This window comes from Ochotona curzoniae, unplaced genomic scaffold (assembly GCF_017591425.1).
Source record: "Ochotona curzoniae isolate NIBS_2020 unplaced genomic scaffold, NIBS_Ocur_1.0 contig_291, whole genome shotgun sequence".
Taxonomy (NCBI): Eukaryota; Metazoa; Chordata; class Mammalia; order Lagomorpha; family Ochotonidae; genus Ochotona; species Ochotona curzoniae.
Window position 1 is genome coordinate 8,258,119 of NW_024465649.1, and position 23,750 is coordinate 8,281,868.

Sequence of the window (23,750 nt, forward strand, 5' to 3'; positions counted from 1 at the left end):
TGGGCAGCCAGAGACAACAAGGAGAGGAAAAGGAGGGGCCTCCAGCTAGAAAGCAGCAGAGGGGTGGGACTCTTGCTGAGCCTGACCCAGGCTCCAGGGTGAGGCACCAAGTTTCCAGACCTATTTGTTTGTAGCTTACATTTTTCCTGAACGGAATCCAAAGCCCTTTGTTTTCACAGACAGCACCATAGTTTCCAAAGAAAAGAAAAACAGACTGATTGGTCCAAGGGCTTTCCCTGAGAAATAGCCTGATGGCTCCCAGCCAAGTCAGGGTTCCTTCCACCAACTGCAACACTCAGAAAACAGCAGTGTAGCCGGCTGGAATCTTCCTCAGGTCCTGCTAGAAAGTGGGGATTTGAAGAGATTCCCAGACAGACGTTTAAATGCTGTGAATGCCCTGTTGGTCTTGCTCCAATTAAACCCCTCTTAGAGGATTCTAGAATGCAGCATATGGTAGAAGTCTCTGTGCCCCGCAGGCCCCTTCCTCCACTTCCGTGTTTGGGATTCTCCTGCAAAACTGGCCTGAAAAGTCCATCCTCTCTGAGCCTCCCTCCGGCAGTGCTGTTGTCTCCAACCTCCGACCCTGACACCACACTGGGAAGGGGACGGGGTGGGAAGGGCTTTGACTTCAGTGCTCCTCCAGAGCCATGAGCCCATCCAACTTGCAGGCACCTCGCTGGCTGCCATGTCACCACAGCACCCCTCCCCAACCCCTAAGGGCTGTCCTGTGTCATCCTCACCCCTATCTGTGAGCCAGGGCTGAGCCAAGGAGGGAAGAAGCAGACACCGTGTGAGTAGGGAACACTGTCTGTTACCAACTAAAAAATAGAAAATAAAATTTACTGTCAGTCTTTTTCCTATTATTTTCACCATGCACAGGTAATTAAAATAACAATTTCTACTTCATCCTCCCAGCACTTGATATGGCAATTCTATGGCCACTTTCTAGTTCCTCTGCTACAGTTACTAAGGCCTACTGTGCACCAAAAACCATGCCATCCATTTTGCAAACACTCACTCCACTCTTCCCAACAACCCTGAACAAGCATATCTTATGCATTTCTAGTTTGTTATTTGACAGATGAAGAAATTGAGTGTCAGAGTTGTTGTGTGATTCATCCCTGGCTCCTACCATGAGGAAGCAGTACAGGGAAGTTCAAACCCAGATCAGGAAGGTGCTGGCATTGTGGTGCAATTACTTAACTGTCACTTGAAACAACAGCAACCCCTATCTGAGTGCCAGTTCAGGTCCCAGCTATTCTGCTTCCAATATAACTCCCTGCCAGATGACAGGAAATGATGGCCCAAGTGCTTGAGCCCCTGCTACCCTGTGTGGGGTCAGGATGGATTCTGAGTTCCTGGCTTCAGCCAGGCCCAGCCAGGTTTTTGTGGCCATCTGGGGAGTGACCAAGTAGCCTGAAGCTCTATCACTCTTTCTCTCTTGCTCTCTGATGCTTTGCCTTTCAAATAAATACTAAAAAACAAAAACAAACAAACAAACAACAAGTTAGCTCAGAGCCTTTGCTTCTTCTCCTGGCTCCCACTGAACCACTTGGCTATGACAACAACAGCACATCCACTCAGTACAGGGGGCTAGAATAGCAAGCCACACAGCCACACTTCTTTTCCTTAAGGAATGCACATCCTACTGGAGAAAGCAACTCGGGCAACTCAGCATGAGTCAGCTTAGCACATGATTAGTAGTTTCAGGAATAAAACAGACGGTTGGTCAGTCTGTTTAAGACCTGCCTTAACATCTTGGTTGGTCTGCCTCAAGATCCAAAGGAATCTTAGGAGAGTTGACAAGAGAAGCAGTTAACACAGAGCAGACTCATACCAGATGCTGTTGCAAATAGGAGACACATGCTCTCCTGCTTATCACCAACACCTCTGAGCTCTCATTGTTCTGGGAGCTCAGAAAGGTTAAGTGACTCACCCAAGGTCACACCATTAGCAGAGTACAGGATTTGAGTGAAGGTGTCTCTGGCCACAGTAGCAACCTGTTGAGGAGCGAGTGAGCAAGTCAGCCATGAGGTCTTTCCAAGGACCAGTAAACCAAATGATAAGCAAGAGGACAAGGAAAAGGAAACTAAGAATCCCAGTTCTTAGTTTCTTTGGGAGCCCAGTCAGTTACAAGCTGCTTTCTCTTCCACGATCTCATTGAATCCTATGAGGTGGTAGAGCAGGGATAATCTCAATCTACTGATTTTTAAAAATCTGAGGTTTTACTGGAGTTCCAGGATTCTCCAGAGATCACACTGGATGGCTGCAGAATCTATCATTACTTTGCCATTCCTCCCCAATGCATTATCACATATAGCAGAGCAGCATAGCACTGCACAGTGTCTGAGTCTTCAAACAACCGAAGAGGTAGCCAAGGCAAGTATGACCCTCCCCAGTGGGGAGGCACGCACTCAAGTGGAGGAACTGAACTAGAACTCAGGTGCTCAGAGGAGCATACACTCTTCCTCTCCATCTGTAGCACAGAGCAAATCATTCACTTATCCACTCTGCAACAAACTTGGGCCTGCTTGTCAAGCACTTGGGAGTGGGTCCGTCTTAAGAAGCCCCGACACCACTGCCAACTCTTGATATTAAAAGCTAACTTCCTCAGACACTCAAGTCTGCAGAGAATCACCACTTCCAGTCTCCAACACAACTATCCCATGAACAAACGTGGGTTATACACGTCTTTTTTCCTCCACCCTTTTTCAAAGTTCCCCTCAGGAGCTAAAGAAAAGTGTAAGATCACTCCCTTGTAAACAAAAGCCCAGATTTCTGCATCAGTGCTCTATAATTACAAGGACTAAAACAAGCAAAGGAGAGGCTGACTGACTTGCAAATCCAGAATATCAATTATGCCTTGTCCAGCCTGACCTGGTGTGCTCCTGGAAGACACAAGCGGTCATCTTCACTGTCTTAGGGTTCTTGCAGGCACCCAGGCAGGGCCCAGAAAGACAAGGCAGTGTGTTGGGTAAAGTTGTGGTCTGGGAACTTTGAGGTGTTCTTGGAGAAAATGTTGAGGTTGAGAGGTTAGGCAATAGTAGAAGATCACATAGTTTTTGCAGAGTTGATAAACAAGGCAGAATATGACTCCACATCATTCTGCCTCTACACTGTGCTCCTGCTCTTTCCAAGTAACTGGTGTGTTTATCTACCCTCGAGGCTGAGTAAGAACAGAATTAAGAGGTTTCAGCACCCTAAGAGGCCTAGGACTGTGGCTCTCCCTTAATCTCTCTGGCCCTATAATTATGGTATAATGAGTGCAACATTCCCCTAAGTAGTGTAGACAAAAGGAGCAGATCATTCTTCCCTTTGAGTCTGCCTCCACTTCAGACAATGCCCTTGTTCCCTCTAGAAGTCTGAAGGGTTCTCTTTACTGTCTGTGGAGTGGGATGGGTGGTGGGGGTGGTGGGAAGAACTGGTAAGGCTGCCAGTGCCAGCAGCTCTTCTGTGGGAGGATGGACAGGTGCTTTTAGCTTTGGGTGGAGATGACCTTGCAGTGTAACACAGACTCCCAAATCCCTCAGCAAGATCAAGTCGATGCTACTTTCTACACTGTCTTGACATCCCTCCAGCTATGATGAAAGTAACTTGTCCATTTTAGTGGAAATCATCTTGGGATGAATCTGGCAGGTCCCTTTTAAAGAAAGGGACTAAAATACCTCCTATTTTCAACTTGGAAATAATAACTTCATTCTATTTGGATCATTTAAATACATTTCAAAGATTATATTATTCTTATATTTTACTCTGCAGTTCTTGATTTTGTACCTAACAGCAATGAAAATGTCCTGGCTCATAGTCCACATTTCACTCATCCATTCATTTCTTCTACCATGCACAACTGCATTGCGCTGCCATGGCTGATTATATCCCACACCCCAAAGTGTCCTTACATCCCAGTACCTGCTGGAAGGAACACCCTAGAACCCACCTCGGCCCTTGTCCATGTCGTCTCTTCAGTCATCTTGCTGCTCCTCTCACACGTCTGGTGTGGTCCCTCCTCAGGGCCTTTGCACTGCAGTTCTCCAGGTCTCCACTAGGTCTCCCCACCTCCTCCACAGCCACCAGGGCTGTGCCGAATGCCATTGCTTCAAGACCCTATCCCAACTGCCTTATCTAAGAGATCGGTCCACCGCCCATTCTGTCTGTCAGTCTGTACTTTAGCCCTTCATGATAGCTATTGCTATCTCAACTAATATATTTATTATTTACTTATTTACTGTTGTTTTTTCTCCAGGAAAATTTAAGTTCCATAAAAAGAGAAATTATTTCTGCCTAATTCATTGCCATATTCATGGTGCCCAAAACAGCAACAGGGGAATAGTAGCCTTGCAATACGTTTTGAATAAACAAAGAATGAAGGAACAAATTTACACTTGCCTGGGCTCTCATTTATGGAATAAATCCTTTCCAGGGAAACTACAAGGACAACAGAAACTGATACATCTGCAACTTCAGTCCCATTAGCAAGTCTTCATGTTATCTGTGGATCAAGAAACCCTTTACCTCAAAAACCCCTAGTGGTTCCCTATTACTTCACTAAAAGATAGCTTTTTGCGAGCATTTACAGCCTGAGCAAAGACTTACAACTTGAGGGATATACACATCCCAGGTCAAGGTGCCTGGGTTCAACTCTCAGCTCTGGTCTAGAAGCCAGCTCCTGCTAATGCACACCTGGAGGCAGCAGATGATGACTCAACTAGCTGAACCTCTGCCACATACACCAGAGACCAGGCCTGAGTTCTAGGCTCCGAACTTGAGCCTGGCTGAGCCACAGCTGTAAATCAGCAGATAAGAGGTACTCTCTTTCTCGTTCAAATAAATAAGCAAATGCACAGAAGTTTTAGAAGACAGAGGCTTATAACAGTCTTAGTGTTAGCAAGCTCTGCAGATAATTCTGTGCAGACAGATGTGCAAGACAATCAACTCCTCCTTTTGGATATAGGGAAGAGGCCAGAAAAGCTACCTAGAAGAAGCCCCAAGACTGTTGACCAGGAGACCATTAATTATCACCTTCCCATGTACATTAGCAGGGACCTGGATCAAAAGCAAAGCAGTGCTCCCAGATGGGATGTGGGCCTTCCAAGCAGCTTAACCCACTGTGCCACAATGTTAGTCCCTGTCCAACCCCACCCCCTTTTTTTAAAAATCGAATTTCTTTTGTATTTGAAACTCACTCAAAAAGGCTGTGAGGATTGGGGGGTGGGGGGAAGCAGAGAAAGCCAGGCAGCTCATCCTGAGGTTCTTTGTGATTTTCCCTTGCAGCTATCTGGTGATAGAACTCTGTGGCATTTAGGGACATCAGAGCAGTGCAGTGAATTCGACCATGAACTTTGAGTTGGATCTGAACTGCAATCCAGACCTGCCCCCTTGCTTCCTGAACAAGTTAGCTGACTTGTTGGGTGTTGGCTTCAGCACAGTATCTTCCCCAGGGGCTTCCTCTGAGGTTGATTGGAAATGTACTTGCAAGCAACTGGCACCTAGTAGATGTCAGCCGAATGTTAAGTCTTCAAGGATTGTCTCCTGTCTCAGTCCCTAATCATAACAGCATCCCTGTGAATAACCACCCCAAGTAGGGAGCTCTCCAGTCTCTACAGAGAAAAACTACAGATGTAACACTCTGCTGTCAATGTTCACTGAATCACCCCACAGAGTTTTTTTTTAAGATTTATTTTATTTTTATTGGAAAGTCAGATGTACAGAGAGGAAGAGAAACAGGAAGAGTTTCCATCCTCTGATTCATTCCCCAAGCAGCCGCAATGGCCAGAGCTGAGCCAATCTGAAGCCAGGAGCCTGGCGCTTCTTCCAGGTCTCCCACGCAAGTGCAGGGCCCCAAGGCCTAGGGCCACCCTCAACTGCTTTCCCAGGCCACAAGCAGGGAGCTAGATGGGAAGCAAGGCTGCTGGAATTAGAACCTGTGCCCATATGGGATCCAGGCATGTTCAAGGAAAGGACTTTAGCTGCTAGGTTATGGCGTGAGGCCCCTCCACAAAGTTTTGACCCTCAGACCACAACCAGAATGAATAAGGGAAACACAGGGTATTCTGTCTGAAAACACACAGGGTTCAGAATTTTTTTTAAATTTAAAACTACCTTTTATTACTCTGGAAATCTGCACTTTTTTGTTCCAGACCTTTACACTTCCCGAGCCCCAGCCCCAGCCCCCTACTCCCTTATTTTGCACATGTAAACCACGTCTTCAAATGCAAAAGCCAAGCTTAAAATCATCATAGCATTCAAGCCTTGAGTGTAATGTACAGATTACATGTGCACCACAGGAAGATCTACAGTCTTTAATGGCTTCAGCCTTTTACAGCCAAGAATTATCACAGGGACCCCAAGTAGGGAGGGTGTGAGAGGGAGAATTCTGGAGCTTTGGCTAAAGATGCTGTAGTCAGGAGCTGTTTCAGAAATGATTAAGTGATAAATGCAGTAAATGCACCCTCATTTCTGGGAACCCCACAGCATAGGCAGTAATTCTCAGAGGCAGAAGCAATTATCATTATTAGAATGTTTAAACTTTAAGCATGGGCTGCCGTAGTCTATTTAGCTGAAAGATTGCTAAGTACACAGAAGGGAAAATTTCTGTGTATGAAGGACCGGGAACACCTAAAATACCTCACCTGCATACTCCACGGAAGCACTCATAATCAGAGCCAGAATAAATAAATAAAAAACAAAAACACAGGAAAAGGGGAACGGACCAGGCTGAGCACCCACCATGTATAAAGTGCCTTCCTGAATAAAGCAAAAGTGCAGGAATATTTGCACCAGAGGAAGGAATGCCAGTGAACTCAGAGAAGAAGCCCCAGCCTTTGTTGGCAGTGCCCCATGCTGTAGGGACTAGGAACACAAGGCAGGGAGCTAGGTTTTGTGGATTCAAATCCTCCTTAGCAGCAGTGTGTGCTTAGGGCAGTGCTTACATTCTGAGTACATAGGAAACAAGGCATGAGTGACACCCCTCTTGTGCTGTCATCGCAGAATTAAGTTAATAAGTGCAAAATGCTTCAGACAGGGCAGGCCAAGAGGTGAGTTACAAGTATCACTGGTGGACCTACCAGATGCCAGAAGCCCATCCTATCTCGATCACGGGCCCTGACAATCAAACTGTCAGGAAACTCCTTCTTCCAGGTGGAGGGACTGAAGAAGGTACACCTGCCCGGGGCAGCCAGTTCTTAATTGGCCTAACTAAGATTCCTGTGCCTAACAATAATAGAAAAACATGGCATCTAATTGTTTTTTAAATGCCTTGAGTCTTTACAGGTAGGTACCCAGCTATACCTCACAGCAATTAAATGAGGTCAGTGTTGCCAACCCCATTTTACAGACGTAGAAACCGAGACCGAGAGAGGTTAAGTAATTTTCTCAGGGCCCTAAGTTAGAAAATGCCGGCAGGGAATTGAAACCCACGGGTAAGAATCTTACTCTCCACCGGCAAAGCCAATGCTCCCTGAAACCTGAAACCGCACGCTCAGGCTGCATTCCTACTTTCTGCTGGGACAAGGGGTGGCCTTGGGGGATGTTGTGTTAGCAAAGGACTGAGAGATCAGGGGCAGGGGTGTGGACCTAAGCAGGTCGCAAGCAGCAACAAGGCAGTACCCCGGGAACCACCCTCCGTGACCCACCCAGGAGTTGGAGCGCGTGCTGGGTACCTGAGGCGCTCTCCAGTGGATCGCCTGCGCACCCCAGCTGTCCCAACTTACTTGGCCCAATGACCAAGATGAGTACTAGCTGTCCCCGGAAATCTAATTATTAACAGGACATCCTCTGCTGCCCCACTACCCAGTCACCGCAAGGAACGCACCCCAAGTCGGGAACATGATCCTCTGCCTCACAACACGGTGGGGTTCGGTCTGGGATTCAATCCATCAGGCATCCAGAATTGTTCCCGCACGATCAGGGAGAGATCTGGAGACAGCCTGACATTTCCTTTTCGGTTTCATATGTTCATCTGAAAGAATTCTCAAAACTGTCTTCTCCTTTTCCTAGTTTTAAAAAGAACCTGTGCGTTCTAAGTTTAAAGGATGCAACACCCATTGATTCCAGTAGAAGACATTGCTGGAAACAGAACCCACCCAGCAATTGCAACCATGAATTGATTGGGGCAATGGACTGTACCAGGCCCTGTACTTACAAGTACACACAAGAATCTGGTCTGGGATCACCTCAGACAAAGTTTCTTTTGGGATCTCCCCAGTCGAACTGCCTGACTCAGAACCCCAACCATGAAGAGAAGTGCAGGTTCCATGGTCTGCCATGGAGTACAAGTGCCAGAGCCAAGCCTCCTCAGAGGCTCAGACGGAGCAGTGGAGAGCAGTGGAGAGCATAACCAGGTGCACATGGAGGATATGGCAGTCCGTCGGAACCTGCAGAGGATACCTGGCACCACAACAGAAAACTAATCAATCAACTACCACAGCCATATGTTGGCAGTGAAAAACTGGGCAAACGGAGACTCTAAGATGGGCTATGTCAATCAGTGTGGATTCTGCAGCGACTTTATCATGCTTGGAATGGCAAGATTGGAAGCAGTTCACAACTGTTGAACTATCAAACCACTTGAGGAAGATCCTTGGAGCATGCCCCACATCGGGGACCTGGGATGGTGGGAGGCTGGGTGGGGCTTTTCCCCTTATCTCCCCATTTACCTCAGATACAGAAAAAGAAGAGAATGTGGAAATAATAGTTTTACCCACTTTTCTGTGGGCAAGCCCTTGAACCTTTGTGCCCTTATTAACCATGTTAAGATTGTAAAAAATAAATAAATAAAAAATAGTTACACCTGGAAAAAATGGCTTCTTTTGCCACAAATTCTAACAACAAATTGGGATCAAGGAAAAGTCTTGCTTCCGCTCCCACGGGTCTGTTCACTTGTGACCTGTGCTCCGTGTGGACGTGTTATTCTCCTCGGTGACTACCTGAGAGGCTCAGAGGACAGATGGTGTAGGGGAAGGACTGTGCTTTGCAAACATACACTTTGGTTCGAGTTTCATGGTTTTTGTTTTTCATGTGGGACCTTGGTTAACATCAGTGTCTCCCATCCACACAATGGCCGGGGTCAGAGTTCAGGGAGTGCTGCTTACTTCCCAAAGGTTTGATGGAGGCCTGGCGCAGGTTGGGTGGGCAGTGGATGAGGGTGCACGCAAGTGGGCATGTGGGCGGTCTGCGGTGCCTCCTGCTACACCCGCACCGTCCTTTTCCCGGAGATCCCTGCTCCCCGCGAATGTGGGGTGTGGCCCGGCTCTTGGCCTCCCGAGCCAAGCTCAGCTGCGCCTGGCCCGGTTCCGCCTCCTCCGCCGCAGCCCCACGCGAAGGGCGGGACCTGCGGCGACCTGCAGGCGGAAGGCCTTGGCTTTATTTACACAAAGCCGCAGTCCGGGGAAGCTGACCTTGTATGGACTGTGGCTGGGAAGGCAGTGAGAGGCGGTCTTCGCCGGATAGGAATCTGAGAATAAACAAATAGGTGAACGAAAGAATGCGTTTAAATCCTCTTCCGCGATCACAGAAGCGCGACCCCCCAAAACGACCTTGGAAATCTTTCCTCGTGCACCACTGGATAGACAAACTGAGGCTCCTAAGAGGCTCCAGCGGTTGCCAGGCCCTGCTGTTTTAGCGGGTGTCGGCGCCCAGAGCAGGATGAGATTTGCGCGCTGGGCAAAGGGGGCGGGGGTCTCCCTTTACTGATGACCTACGAGGTGCCAGGTTCCTTCTTAGGCTGTTTCACTGATTGTCCTTCCTACATTCCCTTTGAGAAAATTCTGATTAGCCCAATGGCTCAAGTCACGTGGCCAAGAACACAAAAGCCAGTTGATGGAACAGTCTGAAGTTTTGTAACAAGACTCCCTCTCGGGCTCCTTCCGCCGACCTCGCGGTCCGTGAGGCACAGTGCTGAGGGAGGAAACGAGTTTTGTTTTGTTTTGAAGATTGCGACGCTCGGCCAGCGGCACAGTTACTAGCTATGATCTGGGCCGGACCCCTGGAATCAGAGTCTTCCTTTGCGGGCGGGATGGCCAAAGACCCAGCCAGCTCTCTGCAGAGGGCCAGATCGCCGCCCCGACGCCCAGCCTCCAGCTTGCCCGATTTAGTAACCCCAAATCGCGCACCTCGCGACTGCTGATCCAGACACCCCCACCCCCACCCCATGGAATTATTTGCCAGAGACGGCGTCTCCCAGAAGGACAAACAGGTGCGCCCAAGGGCGCGCGTCTCCCGTGCGTCTACCTGAGCCGCTCCGGAGCATCCGGTCCCGGAGCGAAGGAAACTGGCGCGGCCGCCCGGTTCCCGGCACGGCCACGCCCACGCCTCCCTGCAGCGGCCCTAAACAGGTTTCTTCACTTTCCCTGGCTCAGCTCCTGCCGGGGGCGAGAAAGAGAAGCTGGTTGCTCAACTTGCCCGAAAGTTGTTCTGGTTCTTCGGCCACCTATCGACCGACCGATCAGCCAGGTAGGCCGGACGCGAGCTACCCGGCACGTTACGAGCACCCTGGGGCATCCTGCAGATCCTTAGGAACCTTCGCGCGACTCCGGGGCTGCGTGCTCAGCCAGTCAGCGCCAAGTCCCAAGGGGAAAGTGGGCAGGACGGAACAGGCCACCGCAGGCCTCTGGGTCCATCCGGCAGCGACCATGCTGTGAGAGGCAGGTGTTGGTCGGGCTTCCCCTAAGGCCGCTCCACTGACCTCTAGCTGAGCCTTCATGACGCACGTGCCCAAAAACCTGGGAGGAGATTGCCGCAAGCCCTGGCTAACCTTTGCTTTAAGAACCCAGGTTTCAGGAGGCCAGCCTAGGCAGGAAATCCAGGCAAGTGACAAAAGGAGTTTATTCGCAAATATTTACCAGTGCCAGCCACTGCAGCAGGCCATGGGGATACCCCCATGACCCAGGCACAAGCCCTGTCCTCAGGAGTTCCGACCTCTCTAATGCATCAGGCAGGCAGCAGACCACTGTAATACGAAACCATCAATCACTTCCCAGCGGGAATGGGAGAAGACCTCAGATTGGTGGGGGTAAAGTTTGGGAGGCAAGCGGAAAGCCTCCATCACGCTCAGTACAAGCATCATTTTAAAGGTTCAACTGCAAGATGAAGGCTTTCAAGGGTGAGCAAGCAGGGGTAGTGAAAATGCCCGAGTTCTGGCCAGGACCACTTATAAAGCATTGATGAGTAATGAACACCTCTTGCTTGCAGTCTCTTTATTTGTAAAATGGGGATAATAATACCAGCTTCATAGCACAAGACTTGACCCAAAGAAGGTATTAATGAATGTATCCTGTTTATGAAGTGATTTGTAGTAAATGGAATTAAAAAATAAATTTAGGGGGCCAGCGTTACAGCATAACACCTTAAGCTGCTGCCTGCCATGCTGGCATCCCATATGGTGCTGGTTTGTGTCCTGGCTGCTCCACTTCCATCCAGCTCCCTGCTGTGCCCTAGGAAAGCAGAGGAGGATGGCTCAAGTCCTTGGGTTCCTGCACCCACATGGGAGACCCAGAAAAAGCTCCAGGCTCCTGGCTTCAGATCAGCTCAACTACAACCATTGCAGGTATTTGGGGAATGAGCCAGTGATGAAAGATCCCTGTATGTTTCTCTCCTTCTCTCTGAAGATCTGCCTTTCCAAATTAAAATAATTTTAAAAAATTTTTTATTTTACTGTAAGACATTCTAAAATCATGAGTTTTTTTCCCATGATACATAATTTCTGTGATCTTTCTGAAAAGCCTGCATTCATATATGTAAAGTTCAAAACTTTTCATTCCAAAATAAACTTGGCTCAATTCCATTTTCCATGAACCCTTTGAAGTGGCCTCACAGTATTTGTATTTTGCTATAGTCTTCTGCTGTTTACAACAGCCCTGCATGGTTGGCTGCACAGGTAAACGAGGAAGCCGACCCAGACAGGTTAACTTAATGGCCTCTGTCTGGTAAATTTTTAAGACTAGGACCCTGGGGAGAGGTGGAATCCTGAAGCAGTCATATTATGACCTTCATATGCCCTCCCTGAAACCCCAGAGGACTGGTTGAGACTGATCTGTCTGGGGAACTTCCTATGGGCTATCCCCAAACAGCAGCCAGGACACACACACAGAGCCACACCCTCAGCATTTTTGCCCTAACCTGCTCTTCAAGCCAGCTCTTTCAGAAGCTACATTTTAAAAGGGGGGAAGGTGAAAGACACAACAATTGGACACTTCCTGTGTGCCCGATACTATAGGAGGTGTGCTTATGTAGGGTATTTCAACTTGTGTGGGCAAGCAAAGGAAGAAAAAGAGGCAGGGGGAAAACTTAACTCACTCCAACTGCTCTCCATGATGAAATTTCACCCTGGCACATTTAACTCTGAGTCTTCTTCCCAAGTGCAAATGTCATCATATCACTCCAGCTCCCTTTCTGAAACTCTCAGAGGCCTCCCTCTGCCTTCAGCAAGTCGATGCTGTGGAGAGGCACGCTCAGCTAGCTGCAACATCACGACCTCTTGGCCTTTGCACATGCAACTTCTTCCAGGAATGCCCCTGCCAGCTCCCTACTTCCTTTCATACTTTTACTCGGCTAGATCTTACTTATCCTCAGTCACAATAAGTCTCTATTGTCTACCCAGACACGGGTAGGGGTCTGCTGGGCTCTGCCCTTAGGACAATTTAAAACGGCATTTCAAAAGTTCATGGTCTGGGGGCCAGTGCTTGACACAGTACTCAAGTAAACAGCTTGGGATGCCTAAATCCCATATTAGAGCCTACCAAGGCCCAGCTTTGCTTCCCATACATACTCCTGCTCCTATTTACCTCTGGTAGGTGGCACATGATGGCTCAAGCACTTGGGTCCCCACCATCTACAAGGGAGATCCTGATGGACTTTTGGGCTTCTAGCTTTGGCATGGTCTAAGCCCAACTATTGTGGGCATTTGAGCAGTGTACAGCAGATAGATGATCTCCCTGTCTCTCTGCTTTTCAAATTTAAAAAATATATATTTTTTTAAAAAAATTGTCTGTCCTACCTTAGGAACAGGCACTTTGTCCTACCCTTGTGTCCCTGAGACCAAGCATATCATGGCTCATTAGTAGGCAATCAAAAAAGGTTTAGCAGAGGGAAATAGAAAAAGTAGAACATGAAAATCATTCCCATTCAGAGTAGAAGAAAAGTCTGAAAGAGGGCAAAACTTTCTACCAAGGGTCAAAACGCTCGCTGGTTGGCAAATGCATATGCTAAAGGTAAATCCTTTGATACCTTCTCAGACTTGCTTCACTACTTCATTTGTATTTAAGACACAACAGGGCCCAGCAATGTGGCCTAGTGGCTAAAGTCCTTGCCTTGAACGCCCTGGGATCCCATATGGGCGCCGGTTCTAATCCCAGCAGCTCCACTTCCCATACAGCTCCCTGCCTGTGGCCTGGGAAAGCAGGGATGGCCCAAAGCTTTGGGACCCTGCACCCATGTGGGTTACCGGGAAGAAGTTCCTAGATCCTGACTTTGGAGTAGTTGCGCTCACTTGGGGAGTGAATCATTGGACAGAAGATCTTCCTGTCTCTCCTCCTCTCCGTATATCTGACTTTCCAATAAATAATAAATTAAAAAATCTTAAAAAAAAGAAAAGAAAAAATATAAAAAGACACAACAAACTACAATTTTTAGCTGTTCCTATTGTTTATACTTGTGCTGGCTTTTAATGTTGCACAGAATGGGGGCATGGATTCTAATAACGCAGTAACTCTAAAAACTATTGAGCAGGTCTACAATACAGATTCTTCCCGACACCTTACACATGCTACCATTTGATGTCTTTGTGACAGATGAGGAGGCTGCTTTGGAGAAGTTCAGCGGTTTATCCAAGGTTCCGCAGTCTTCAAACCAAGTCACTTTCCAGCTCCTATACCCAACATTTTCTATAACCCTCTGCAGCCTTATGATTTTGACTTTGGAGTTAGTTCTCATGGGGTCAGACACCCCTGCTGGGGTCTAGCTCCGCTGCTGGAACACAGATACAACCTCAAATGTCATTTGAACACTGGCATTTTTCTCTGGCCACTCTTTCTTTTTCCCTTGGGTTCCATCATTTGCACTGCTCCACCTCTGGGAAAAAAGACCTGGCATGAGAAGCCATCGTTGTTCCCAGTAAGTGGCCCCTTTGAGAACCGGGCAGGTAGGGGCAGAGCCTCCCATCCACAGGTGTCTCAACAAACAATTTAGCAATTACACACGCCCTTTCCAGTTCCCACAGACTCCAGGGAATTACTGTCAACCCTAAGGTCACCCCAAGAACTTCCTTAAGGTAGGTGCCTGCAATTAATTTATTCATTCAGTAAGTGCTGGAGCACCTATCGATATGCCCAACATTGCTCATTGAGCTAACAGTGGTCTTCTTAGAGCCCTGGAACTTCTTCAACTATCTGGGATACTGTGCCTTCCACATAGTAGTTCTTCACCAAATATTCATTGAACAACTGAATTTGTAATATCAAATGATCTCTTCATCTCCAAACACTTGTTTCTAATGGTCTCTTAAACAGTCATAGCATTTAATGTCAAAAGGAACCATAGAGAAAGGAAGTATTACAATTTTTTTATATAAAAGGAGGTCCAGAGAAAAGAGAGAGTTCAGTGCAAAGTGTGAAGCACAACTCAGACCTTCTAACTTTGTTCCAAGTCCTTCTCTGAGTGGAGACCCTATCACAAAACCATAAATAGACTCTGGTTTCACTCTCACAGCATCCGTCTGGAGTGCCAAAGGAGACTCAGGAAGAGTAGTATTACCAACGCTCAATGGCAAAAAAAAAAAAAAGAAAGAAAAAAGAAAAGAAAAAAAAGAACATCAGGGTTCAGGGAAGGGGATACAGTGAGTATGCTGAGGTGACTGCAATCTTAGGATTGATTTCTCTGCCATAGCCCATGCTAAGAATTCATTCTACCTGGTATCCCTCCCTGATTCCAAATCTCAGAAGTCCTTCTCGATTCCATACCCACCAGGTCTCTCCAACTGTGGGCGCATTCAGCCCATATAGGTTGCTGCATATAGGAGGAGAGCGCAACTACTCCTTCCTTGTCACTGCTAGTGCCACCTCTGCGGGCACATGGAGTAGTGATGGGGAAGGGGGTAGGACAGTGGAAAGAATACTGAAAGGAAGCCAGATACCTGAGAAAAAGAAGAGAAAAATCAAAAGAGCAAGAGAAAAGAGTGGTTGTGCTGTACCCTTGTGACAATCACAGATGACCTGGCATGGAGATTTCTCATCTTTGGGGCAGAGCAGTGAAAGTTTCTCGAAGATAAGAAAATAAAACACTTTTTCCTTAAAAAAAAAAAAAAAGGGTGGTGACAGAGAGAGGCAGGACCCATCAGCATCCTGGCCCATGAATCAGACAATTTACAACTTTATTGATAAATAAGACAACTTTTAAATGTCAATTTGGCCTATTATTGGGCAGAACCCCAACTCTCTCCGCACACACCACAAGTTCCATGTTGAGTCACCTGGCATTTCTGAGGCTGTCTCTGGGGCTGAATAAAGATGAAATTGTGAGGACCATATAATGTCACACATGCACAGTGCTGCGCACCAAGCCTGCACATAGTGTGTGCTGAACAAACATTAATTCCTATTTTTTGAAAGAAGAAAGACAAATGCATTATGCTTTGGAAATCAAAGAGTCATGGAAAAACCCAGGGGCCCCGGAGAAGTAAAGTTCCGTCAAAACCCATTTCCCAATAGTTTGTTCAAGGAGCAGCCTTTACACCATGGGACTGGCCTCCCACGCTCTGCATGTGTAGCCTTCCTTTCCTGTTCTCCTGGAACCAGAACTCACCAGCAAAAATGCAGTTGGCCACTCAAAACAGCAGTAGCACAACTCACCGAGCAGGATTCCCACATGCCTCCTGCATGTGCCTACAGAGACTAAAAAATGTGTGCAATGTGATGCAGGCCGATAAAATGCACGGCTCCCCTCCACAGTTCAGTGAAATGGGAAAGCAGAGACAAAAGGGAAGGGGCAATGGAGGTGCTCCCTCTGTAACAGTATCTAACCCTAGGCAAGTCTCTGCACACTGTACACCTCAGTTCCCACATCAAAATATGACAGTTACAATACTAACTTTCGATGTGCTGTAAACATAGACTGTATAGTGAATGGAAGATAATGGGCTGATACGTTATAGGTGCTTAAAGGTATTGATTACATAAAGGTCAGGAATATGAAATGCGAAGAGAGAGAGAGGGTAGCCTTTGGCTCACCTTCTTCATGGTGTTTTACCCAAGGACGCACTCTTCTCTCCTAACCTCTTTTGGGACTGTTCACCTCTGACACCAAGACTTTAACTTTGCTAGCCTTGCTCTGAGAGGTGCTTGCTCTCGTTTTGCCTCCACCGCCCTGTCTGCAGCCTGTGTGTGGATTCTTTCAGCTCCTTTTCTCCTCTGTGACCTCTCCACCTCCATCCCAAATGCCCAGTGGGCTGTGGGATCTAGAGAAACGCAGGGAAGGGTCAGGGAGGAAGCTAGATTTCCTCTCCTGGAGCCCAACTGCTGCCTTCTTTCCCCTGCCTCTTTGAGCCAAGCCAGGCAAGATAACCAGCAGTGAGCAGGAGGGGTAGGGACAGAGATGGTTACTGGGAATGAGAAGCCCTGCACAGACAGAAACCCCACCACACCTTCCTTATTTCTCTTGTCAGGCAGAGAAGTGAGAAAGTAAGGCCAAGCAGTCTAATCTGCAAGTTTCCAATCTGAGCATCATATCAGCAACTGCTTTGCTTTCATCAGCGTTGTCTTATTTCACCTGCATACCACCTTTGAGAAGCAGCCATTGCCAGCCCCTTCTACCAGCTGGAAAGACAAGGATAATACCAGTGTAGCCTAAGATCATGCAGGAGGGAAACAGCAGCAAAAGGGCCCAAGACTGAGTGTTTTTACTGCAGGTCCCAGGTTCCTTCTGGGCTGTGGCAACTTCGCACAACGGACAAGAAGGGCCCTGTGCCTGGGCCAGCTAGGGCTCTCGTCTCCTCTGCCACTGCTCTGATGGTGCAGCCAGACAGCCTGGGCAGTCTCTCTGTAACAACTCAGCAAAATATGCTCTTACAATAGGCGAGAAGAATGATGTGAGGCCAGAAGGATCTGGAATTTTGCTTCACTCAGCAAGCAACAGCAGGAGTTACTGCAAACTGAGGTGGCCTCGAGGGGCATAGCACAAGCTTGACCTCAGACTTCAGGGCCTCTAGAAGTGGAAGGGGATAATTTCTGTGGACAGCAATCACCAAGCCTATGGCACTTCGTGCCAGTAGCCACAGGACACAAAGACCAGTGATATCCGAGTCCCTCACCAACTAGATGAACCACCAGGTGACCCAGAGGTCCCTGGATTGTCAACCTCACCATGCACACAGTGGGACCTTTATGAAAACCTTTATAAGGTCCAGGCTCTAAAACGCCTCGATCAAATGCCCCAGCCAGATAACCTATCCTAAATGGCAGAGCTAGACCAAAGCAAGGCGAGGCATAGTCAGCACTAGCAGGAGAGGGCTGGCCTCCCCTTCTTTTCTTTCAACATGTTCCTGCACATCTGTTTGTTCTTCAGATGGGCTTATTTTTCAGAGCAGGAAACAGTGCATGTAGGTGATGGAACCTCCTGTGATGTCACAAGGTCTAAGTGGTGCCATGAGGCTAGAATCTAGCAGTGCCAGAGTTATCGTTCACTTCCTGATGCTACCATGGGCTCTGACAGAACAGAGCCAGAGCAGAGAGCATGGAGGGAGGCAGAGAACCCATGGAGAGGAGTGATTCAGCACACACAGTCACTGTATGTTTGCGTCCGTACTCTGAGAACAATGAGACAGCATAACTAACTTTCATTTTGTTATGGTGGTGCTAAATTTAAACCCAGAGAGATCTTTATCTGTGATCAATACATACCTGTATGAGCAAAATTAATCATATGGTAAGGCTGCCAGGGGAATTCTAGACTACACTGTAATTACAGCACAGGCGTGAGCACAGACACATCCACTGCAGCTGCGACGTATGGCTATCATGGATGAGCTTGCCTTGGCCCTGAAGGTGCATAAGTGACACAGTCAGCTCTGGGCCAACCACCCTAGGCTCCTCCTCACTGTCTCTCAGGGTAAGATGAACACTGCTCGGTAAGCCTCCCTGGCCTGGGATCACCTGGCCCATCTAACTGGGTGCTTCCCAGCCATTTCGAAGAGGGGCCACACACATTGCTAAATCCAGCAACTATGTAGTGCACACCTACTATGCACCGGGCTAAGGGGACCCAACAGGAAGTAGGACACAATGTGCTGTGAGTCACCTTACATTCTACTCAGCAGAGACAGCAGAAAAGGAAATGCATGAACGTGCAGAACGGCACTATCAGTAAGAGGAAGAACAATGGAGCAATGGCAGGATTGCAGTTGTTCTGCGTCAGCTCATCAAGGGAGACCTCTCCGAGGAGGCATGTGGACTCAGGCCTGAGGAAGGGGGAGAAGGAATTCTTCCAAAACCTGGAGCAAGAGAAGAGCGCATGTGTGAAATATCTGAAGCAAGAACTTACTTGGAAAGTTCTAGCAACAGACCAGGGGCCCCTGAGACTGCCACACACTGAGAAGTGGAGAGACTGTTGGGGGAGATCAGAAGGCCAGCAAGTCTGCCAGAAGGTTCCCATGAAGCCCGGTAGACCACAGCAAGACACACAAATGACTCTTGAGTATGACAAGAGGCCAATGGATGGAGCAAGACGGAGGGCAGTAGGAAGGAGTGGGTTTAGGGAAGGCTGGCCCTACCTGTAGAATCAAGCAAAAGGTAGCTCCTGCTGCAAAGTCCTGGAACAGAACCTGGTAGCTGAGCAAAAAGGGGAGAGAAATCCTAGCACAGAGATAGGGAGAGAAGAAAATAAAAGGAGAAGAAAAACGAAGTCTTACAGAAATGAACATGCTTTACACGTGAAGCTAGAACTCCATCCTTAATTCCCAACTGAAAGACACTAGGATTGGGAAAGGGGATAAAAGTCAACTTTTAGGCCTGGCACAATAGTGTAGTATATAAATCCTCACATTGCATGTGCCGGGATCACATGTGGGCACCGGTTTGTGTCCCAGTTGCTCCATTTCCCATCCAGCTCCTGCTTGTTACCTAGGAAAGCAGTTGAGAATGGCCCAAAACCTTGGGACCCTGCACCCACTTGGGAGACCCAGGGGAGACTCCTTGATTTGGATCAGCTCATCTCTGGCCATTGTGGCCACTTGGGGAGTGAACCAGCAGACAGATCTTTCTCTCTGTCATTTCTTCTCTCCATAAATCTGGTTTTCCAATAAAAATAAAAATTTAAAAAAAAATGAAAAGAATCTTTTAAGAAAAAAAAGCCAATTTTTACTGGTGATCTCCTATGTGCTAACTGCTGTCCCAGGCCTTCACACATCTCACCTTATCATGGAAAAGTTGTGTGAATGATCAGCATGGAAATGGTGTGTGGCACAGTCCACTGCTAGCAGTGCAGGCATCTCATATCCCAGTGGTTGGAATTGTGGTTACCCAGCTTTCCTTCCAGCTCCCTACCCATGCATGCACCTGGGAATGCAGCAAAAAGTGACCTAAATACAACCCATGTGGAACAACTGGATAGAGTCTGGCCTAGACCTGGCTATTGCAACCATTTGGGAGCAAACTAAGAGACAAAGGATCTCTCAAATAAAACATAACTTCAGGTCAAGTTTTAGGCACAATGTTTGAGATCCTTTTCTTGGGATGCTTACATTTCAAGTCAGAGTGCCTGGGTTCAAGTTCCAGTTCCACGTCCAATTCTAGTTTCCTGCTACTTCAGGTAGCAGGTGACAGTCTATGATCTTGCATCCCTGCCACTGACATGGGAAACATGGAATGAGTTTTGGGTACCTGGTTTCTGCCTGGCCCATGCCTGGCAGTTGTAGGTGTTTTTGGAATAAACTAGCAGTGCCTTTCTCCATTTTTCCAAAAAAATGAAAAATAACTGTGTGTATGCGTGTGTGTGTGTAAAGAATAGTAGGGGCCTAGCATGGTGGCTCAATGACTAAATCTTCACCTTACAAGTGCCAGGATCCCATATGGGTGCTGGTTCGTGTCCTGGCTGTCCCTCTTCCCATCCAGCTCCCTGCTTGTAGCCTGGAAAAGCAGTCAAGGACAGCCCAAAGCCTCAGGACACTGCACCCACATGGGAGACCTGGAGGAAGCTCCTGGCTTCTGGCTCCAGATCAGCTCAGCTCTGGCCATCGCAACCATCTGTGGAGTGAACCATCAGATAGAAGATCTTTCTGTCTATCTCTCCTTCTCTCCATAAAACTGGTCTGCCTTTCCAATAAAAATAAATGTATCCTTAAAAAGAAAAAAAAAATGGTAGACTTCTATTGAGTAAATAATGAATCTGACACCCAGAAAAGGTAACTTCTCTAAGGTCACATGGCTAATGTGGGAGTATTGGAATCAAAGCTGAGGCATTACCTAAATGCAAAGCCTATTTTTTCCAAACTTCGTTCTGGTTGGGTACAGAAAAATGTAAAGACAAAATTCCTGCCCTCAAAAATCTTGCTGAGTTAGAAGAACCCCATGAGGTCAGAACTCTTAGCAGGCCTGATGTTAGAAACGAGATGACAGACGCCTGGCACATTAAGTAACATGCACAACTCATAGCGGCTAGCAAGTGGCAGAATCAAGATTCAAAGCCTGGTCTGGCTTCTAATGTCTTAACCACCACCCTGTGCCATCACTTCAAACAGCTGTTTTCAGCTCTAGTAAAATGCACTTTAAGCCTCATTGATAAATAGGCAGAGCTAAAAGGAGCCAAGTCATCTAAACACATTAGTACCCTAAGGCTTCCTGGGGAACACACACACCACATTTATTGACAGCTGCACTTACACATACACATAAGAACACACCCATAAAGCACACAACATTCCAAAGTCAATTACTTCCTAAATTATCTGCAGTTATCTGGATCTCTGGACATTAAGTCACTTACTCAATTATGATGAAATGCCAAGGCCATCTTGTCCACTCCTAACAAGTAGACAGATGTGGTCGTAGAATGACATTATTATTATTATTATTATTATTATTATTATTATTATTATTAAGGCAGATCTACAGAGAGAAGGAGAGATATAAAGATCTTTTATCCGTGGTTCATTCCCCAAATGGCTGCAACAAACGGAGTTGCGCTAATCCAAAGCCAGGTGCCCACTTGGGCCATCCTGTTGCCTTCCCAGGCCATAAGCAGGGAGCAGGATAGGAAGTGTAGTAGCCCGGATATGAACAGGCACCCACATAGGATCCTGACATTTGCAAAGGAAGAATTAGCCAATTGAGCCATTGTGCCAGACCTGTCAAGTGACATCTTAAAATGTTGACTATAAAACTATTTCCTTCAGAAGACCAGGGAAGGAGTGGAGGATGGAGAGTTTCAGATCCCAAGTCTTTCAGCAACAGAGACACCACAAAGCTCCTTTTCTGATGCTTTACTGATTCTCTCGACAGCCCCAAGTGTCTGAAAGAGCAAATCTCCTGTTGAGACATGCTGTGGCACAAGGAGGCTTGTAGAAGTCAGTATGTCCACTGATAGGCCTGTTCCCATCCCCTTCCTAGTTCCAGCATCCCAAGCAAGTGGATGGGCTCTCTCAAAAATCAAGTAAGGATAATAGTACGCACTTCAGAGCAATGGCGAGAACTATAAGAGATGCTTAACTAAGACAAGCTCACCGCTGATGCTTCATAAATCTCATGCTTCCCTCCTCCTTCCAACTGAGAGGCTGATGGAGGGCAAAGTTGAGTCTTGACCTTTCCCCTACAGGATACAGAGTTGCTAACTTCCAACCCAGAGAACCCATAATTACCATCTTTGGCCACCACAGGAAGGAGCTTTAAAAAAAAATGTCAGATGTTTTCAGGCAGAAAGGCAGGCCCAGGCATCATTACCACGTTGCTAAGTGTTGTTAAACCACCCACCTAGCCACAGAGTGGGCAGCAATTAATGTAATTAGCGCAGTGATGAGTGTCCTCGCAATGATAAACAACTCAGTCCTGCAGAACTAGACAGACCTGCTGCTCCCACAAGGCTCCCAGCCCTGAATCCCTGAGCATCCACCTCAGGAGTGTGGTGTAGCTTGAAGGAAAGATACCCGGCTTTGAGTCAGAACCAGAAGTAAATCCTGCCTTTGCTACTTCGTTGCTGTGTGACTGAGGGGCAGTCACCTCACTAGTTCTGAACCTTGGTTTCCTCATCTGTAAAATGGGACTAATACTTTTCTCCCCAGGCGTCATAGTTTTCATCATCATCATGGTCACTGCCATGATCACTGCCTAAAGCAGGCTGGTATTGCACTGGCAGAGGAAGGAGGAGCTGCAGCTGCCCCTTTGGTTTTCTCTAGCACATGCAGTGTTGACTTGAGCTACAGATGCAGAGAAAAAAAAGAGAGAGGAAGTCTTCCCTTGTCTTAAGGAAGTAAAATAATGTCATAAATAATTCCACAAGTATCCTCAGCAATATAATGCTTCCATAAAAGCCAAGCACCACACAGAACAATCTTGGTAAAGGGAACGAAAGGTAACCTTATTTTGGGACAGAAAATTTAGACTCTATGAAGTTATTTTAGATATATATTAAGCATCTTCTATGAACTTGTTGAAGATCCCTTGTGACTCTGTGGCTAGTAATTCCACATTGAGAAATAATGCCTGCTTAGAAGAAGTCAAATAATCCAAACGTCAATGGGGCATGAGAGGGGTTGAGGAGCAGGGGAAGGAGGGCCAATTTATTGATAATCCCTAAGAATTGCTAAGAATGACCACTTAGATAATCATTAAGAATTCATTACTTCATCCAACTGCATCTGAGTGTTCACCAGTACCAGTGACAAAGACTTTGCAAGGGGAGTTACAACTAATTAGGGTTGATTGGGATGAAATTCTTGAAAAAAAAAAAAAAGTCTGTAAACACCAAAGGAGTGAAGCCATTGTTGTAGTCCAGCAAGTTAAGCCACTACTGCAGCAATGGCATTCCACATTGGAGTTCTAGTCCAAGCTCCTGTTCAGTTATATTCCTGATCCAGCTCCCTGATAACACACCTGGGAGGGGGTGAAAGATTTAGGCCCCTGCCACACAAGGGGGAGATCTCAGATAATAGGAGAGGATTATAGGGAGAGGGAGTAATGAGTTCCTATACTTATACATCTGTATCATGGGAAGAATAATTAATAAATAAATACGGGCTTAGAGTCAGTGCTGCAGCTGAAAACCAGCTGTCTGGCTGCATCTTTGTCTACAGAGAAGCTGAGGCCCCAAGTAAGCCATCTCTTTGACATACCAGCACATAGTTCTTGCTCAAGTGCTATTTATTGGAAAAATATTTGTGAATGTACAGACAACTGAGATGGCATGACCAAGGTTGCTCAACCTGTGCCTGGTACCCCATTTTGATTAAAACTTGGGATGGGGGAGCTGAGACTGAATTTAAATCATTGTGCTTCCTTTCTTCAATTCACTCAAGCATAATGCAGGAAATAAAGCAACAGCCCAGAGCCTAGTGCTGTGGCATAGTGGAATAAGCTACTAACTGCAATGCCAGCATCCTATATGGGCACCAGTTTTTGTCCACTGCTCTACTTCCAATCCAAGTTTATGCTAATGCACCAGAAAAAGCAATAGGAATGGCCTGAGTTCTTGAACTCCTGCCACCACATGGGAGACAAGGAAAAGATTCTTAGTTTCAGCTTAGCCCAGCCTGGGCTGTTGTGGCCATTTGGGGAGTG

General features: G+C 47.1%; 1 protein-coding gene across 1 annotated transcript; it reads left to right on the plus strand.

Annotated features, from left to right (window-relative positions):
• The first annotated feature begins 5,332 nt into the window (after positions 1–5,332).
• Positions 5,333–19,038, plus strand: LOC121155308. Its single transcript, XM_040978602.1, has 3 exons — positions 5,333–5,391; positions 9,930–10,449; positions 18,299–19,038. The coding sequence occupies exons 1-3, from the start codon at positions 5,333–5,335 to the stop codon at positions 18,758–18,760; spliced, it is 1,041 nt and encodes a 346-aa protein (XP_040834536.1). The 3' UTR covers positions 18,761–19,038.
• The last annotated feature ends 4,712 nt before the right edge of the window (positions 19,039–23,750 follow it).

Coding starts and splice junctions, on each gene's coding strand:
- LOC121155308 (XM_040978602.1), top strand. CDS start 5,333: ATGAACTTTGAGTTGGATCTGAACTGCAATCCAGACCTGCCCCCTTGC. Junction 5,392..9,929: donor CCCCCTTGCTTCCTGAACAA/GTTAGCTGACTT, acceptor TTTGTTTTGAAG/ATTGCGACGCTCGGCCAGCG. Junction 10,450..18,298: donor TCGACCGACCGATCAGCCAG/GTAGGCCGGACG, acceptor CATTCTACTCAG/CAGAGACAGCAGAAAAGGAA.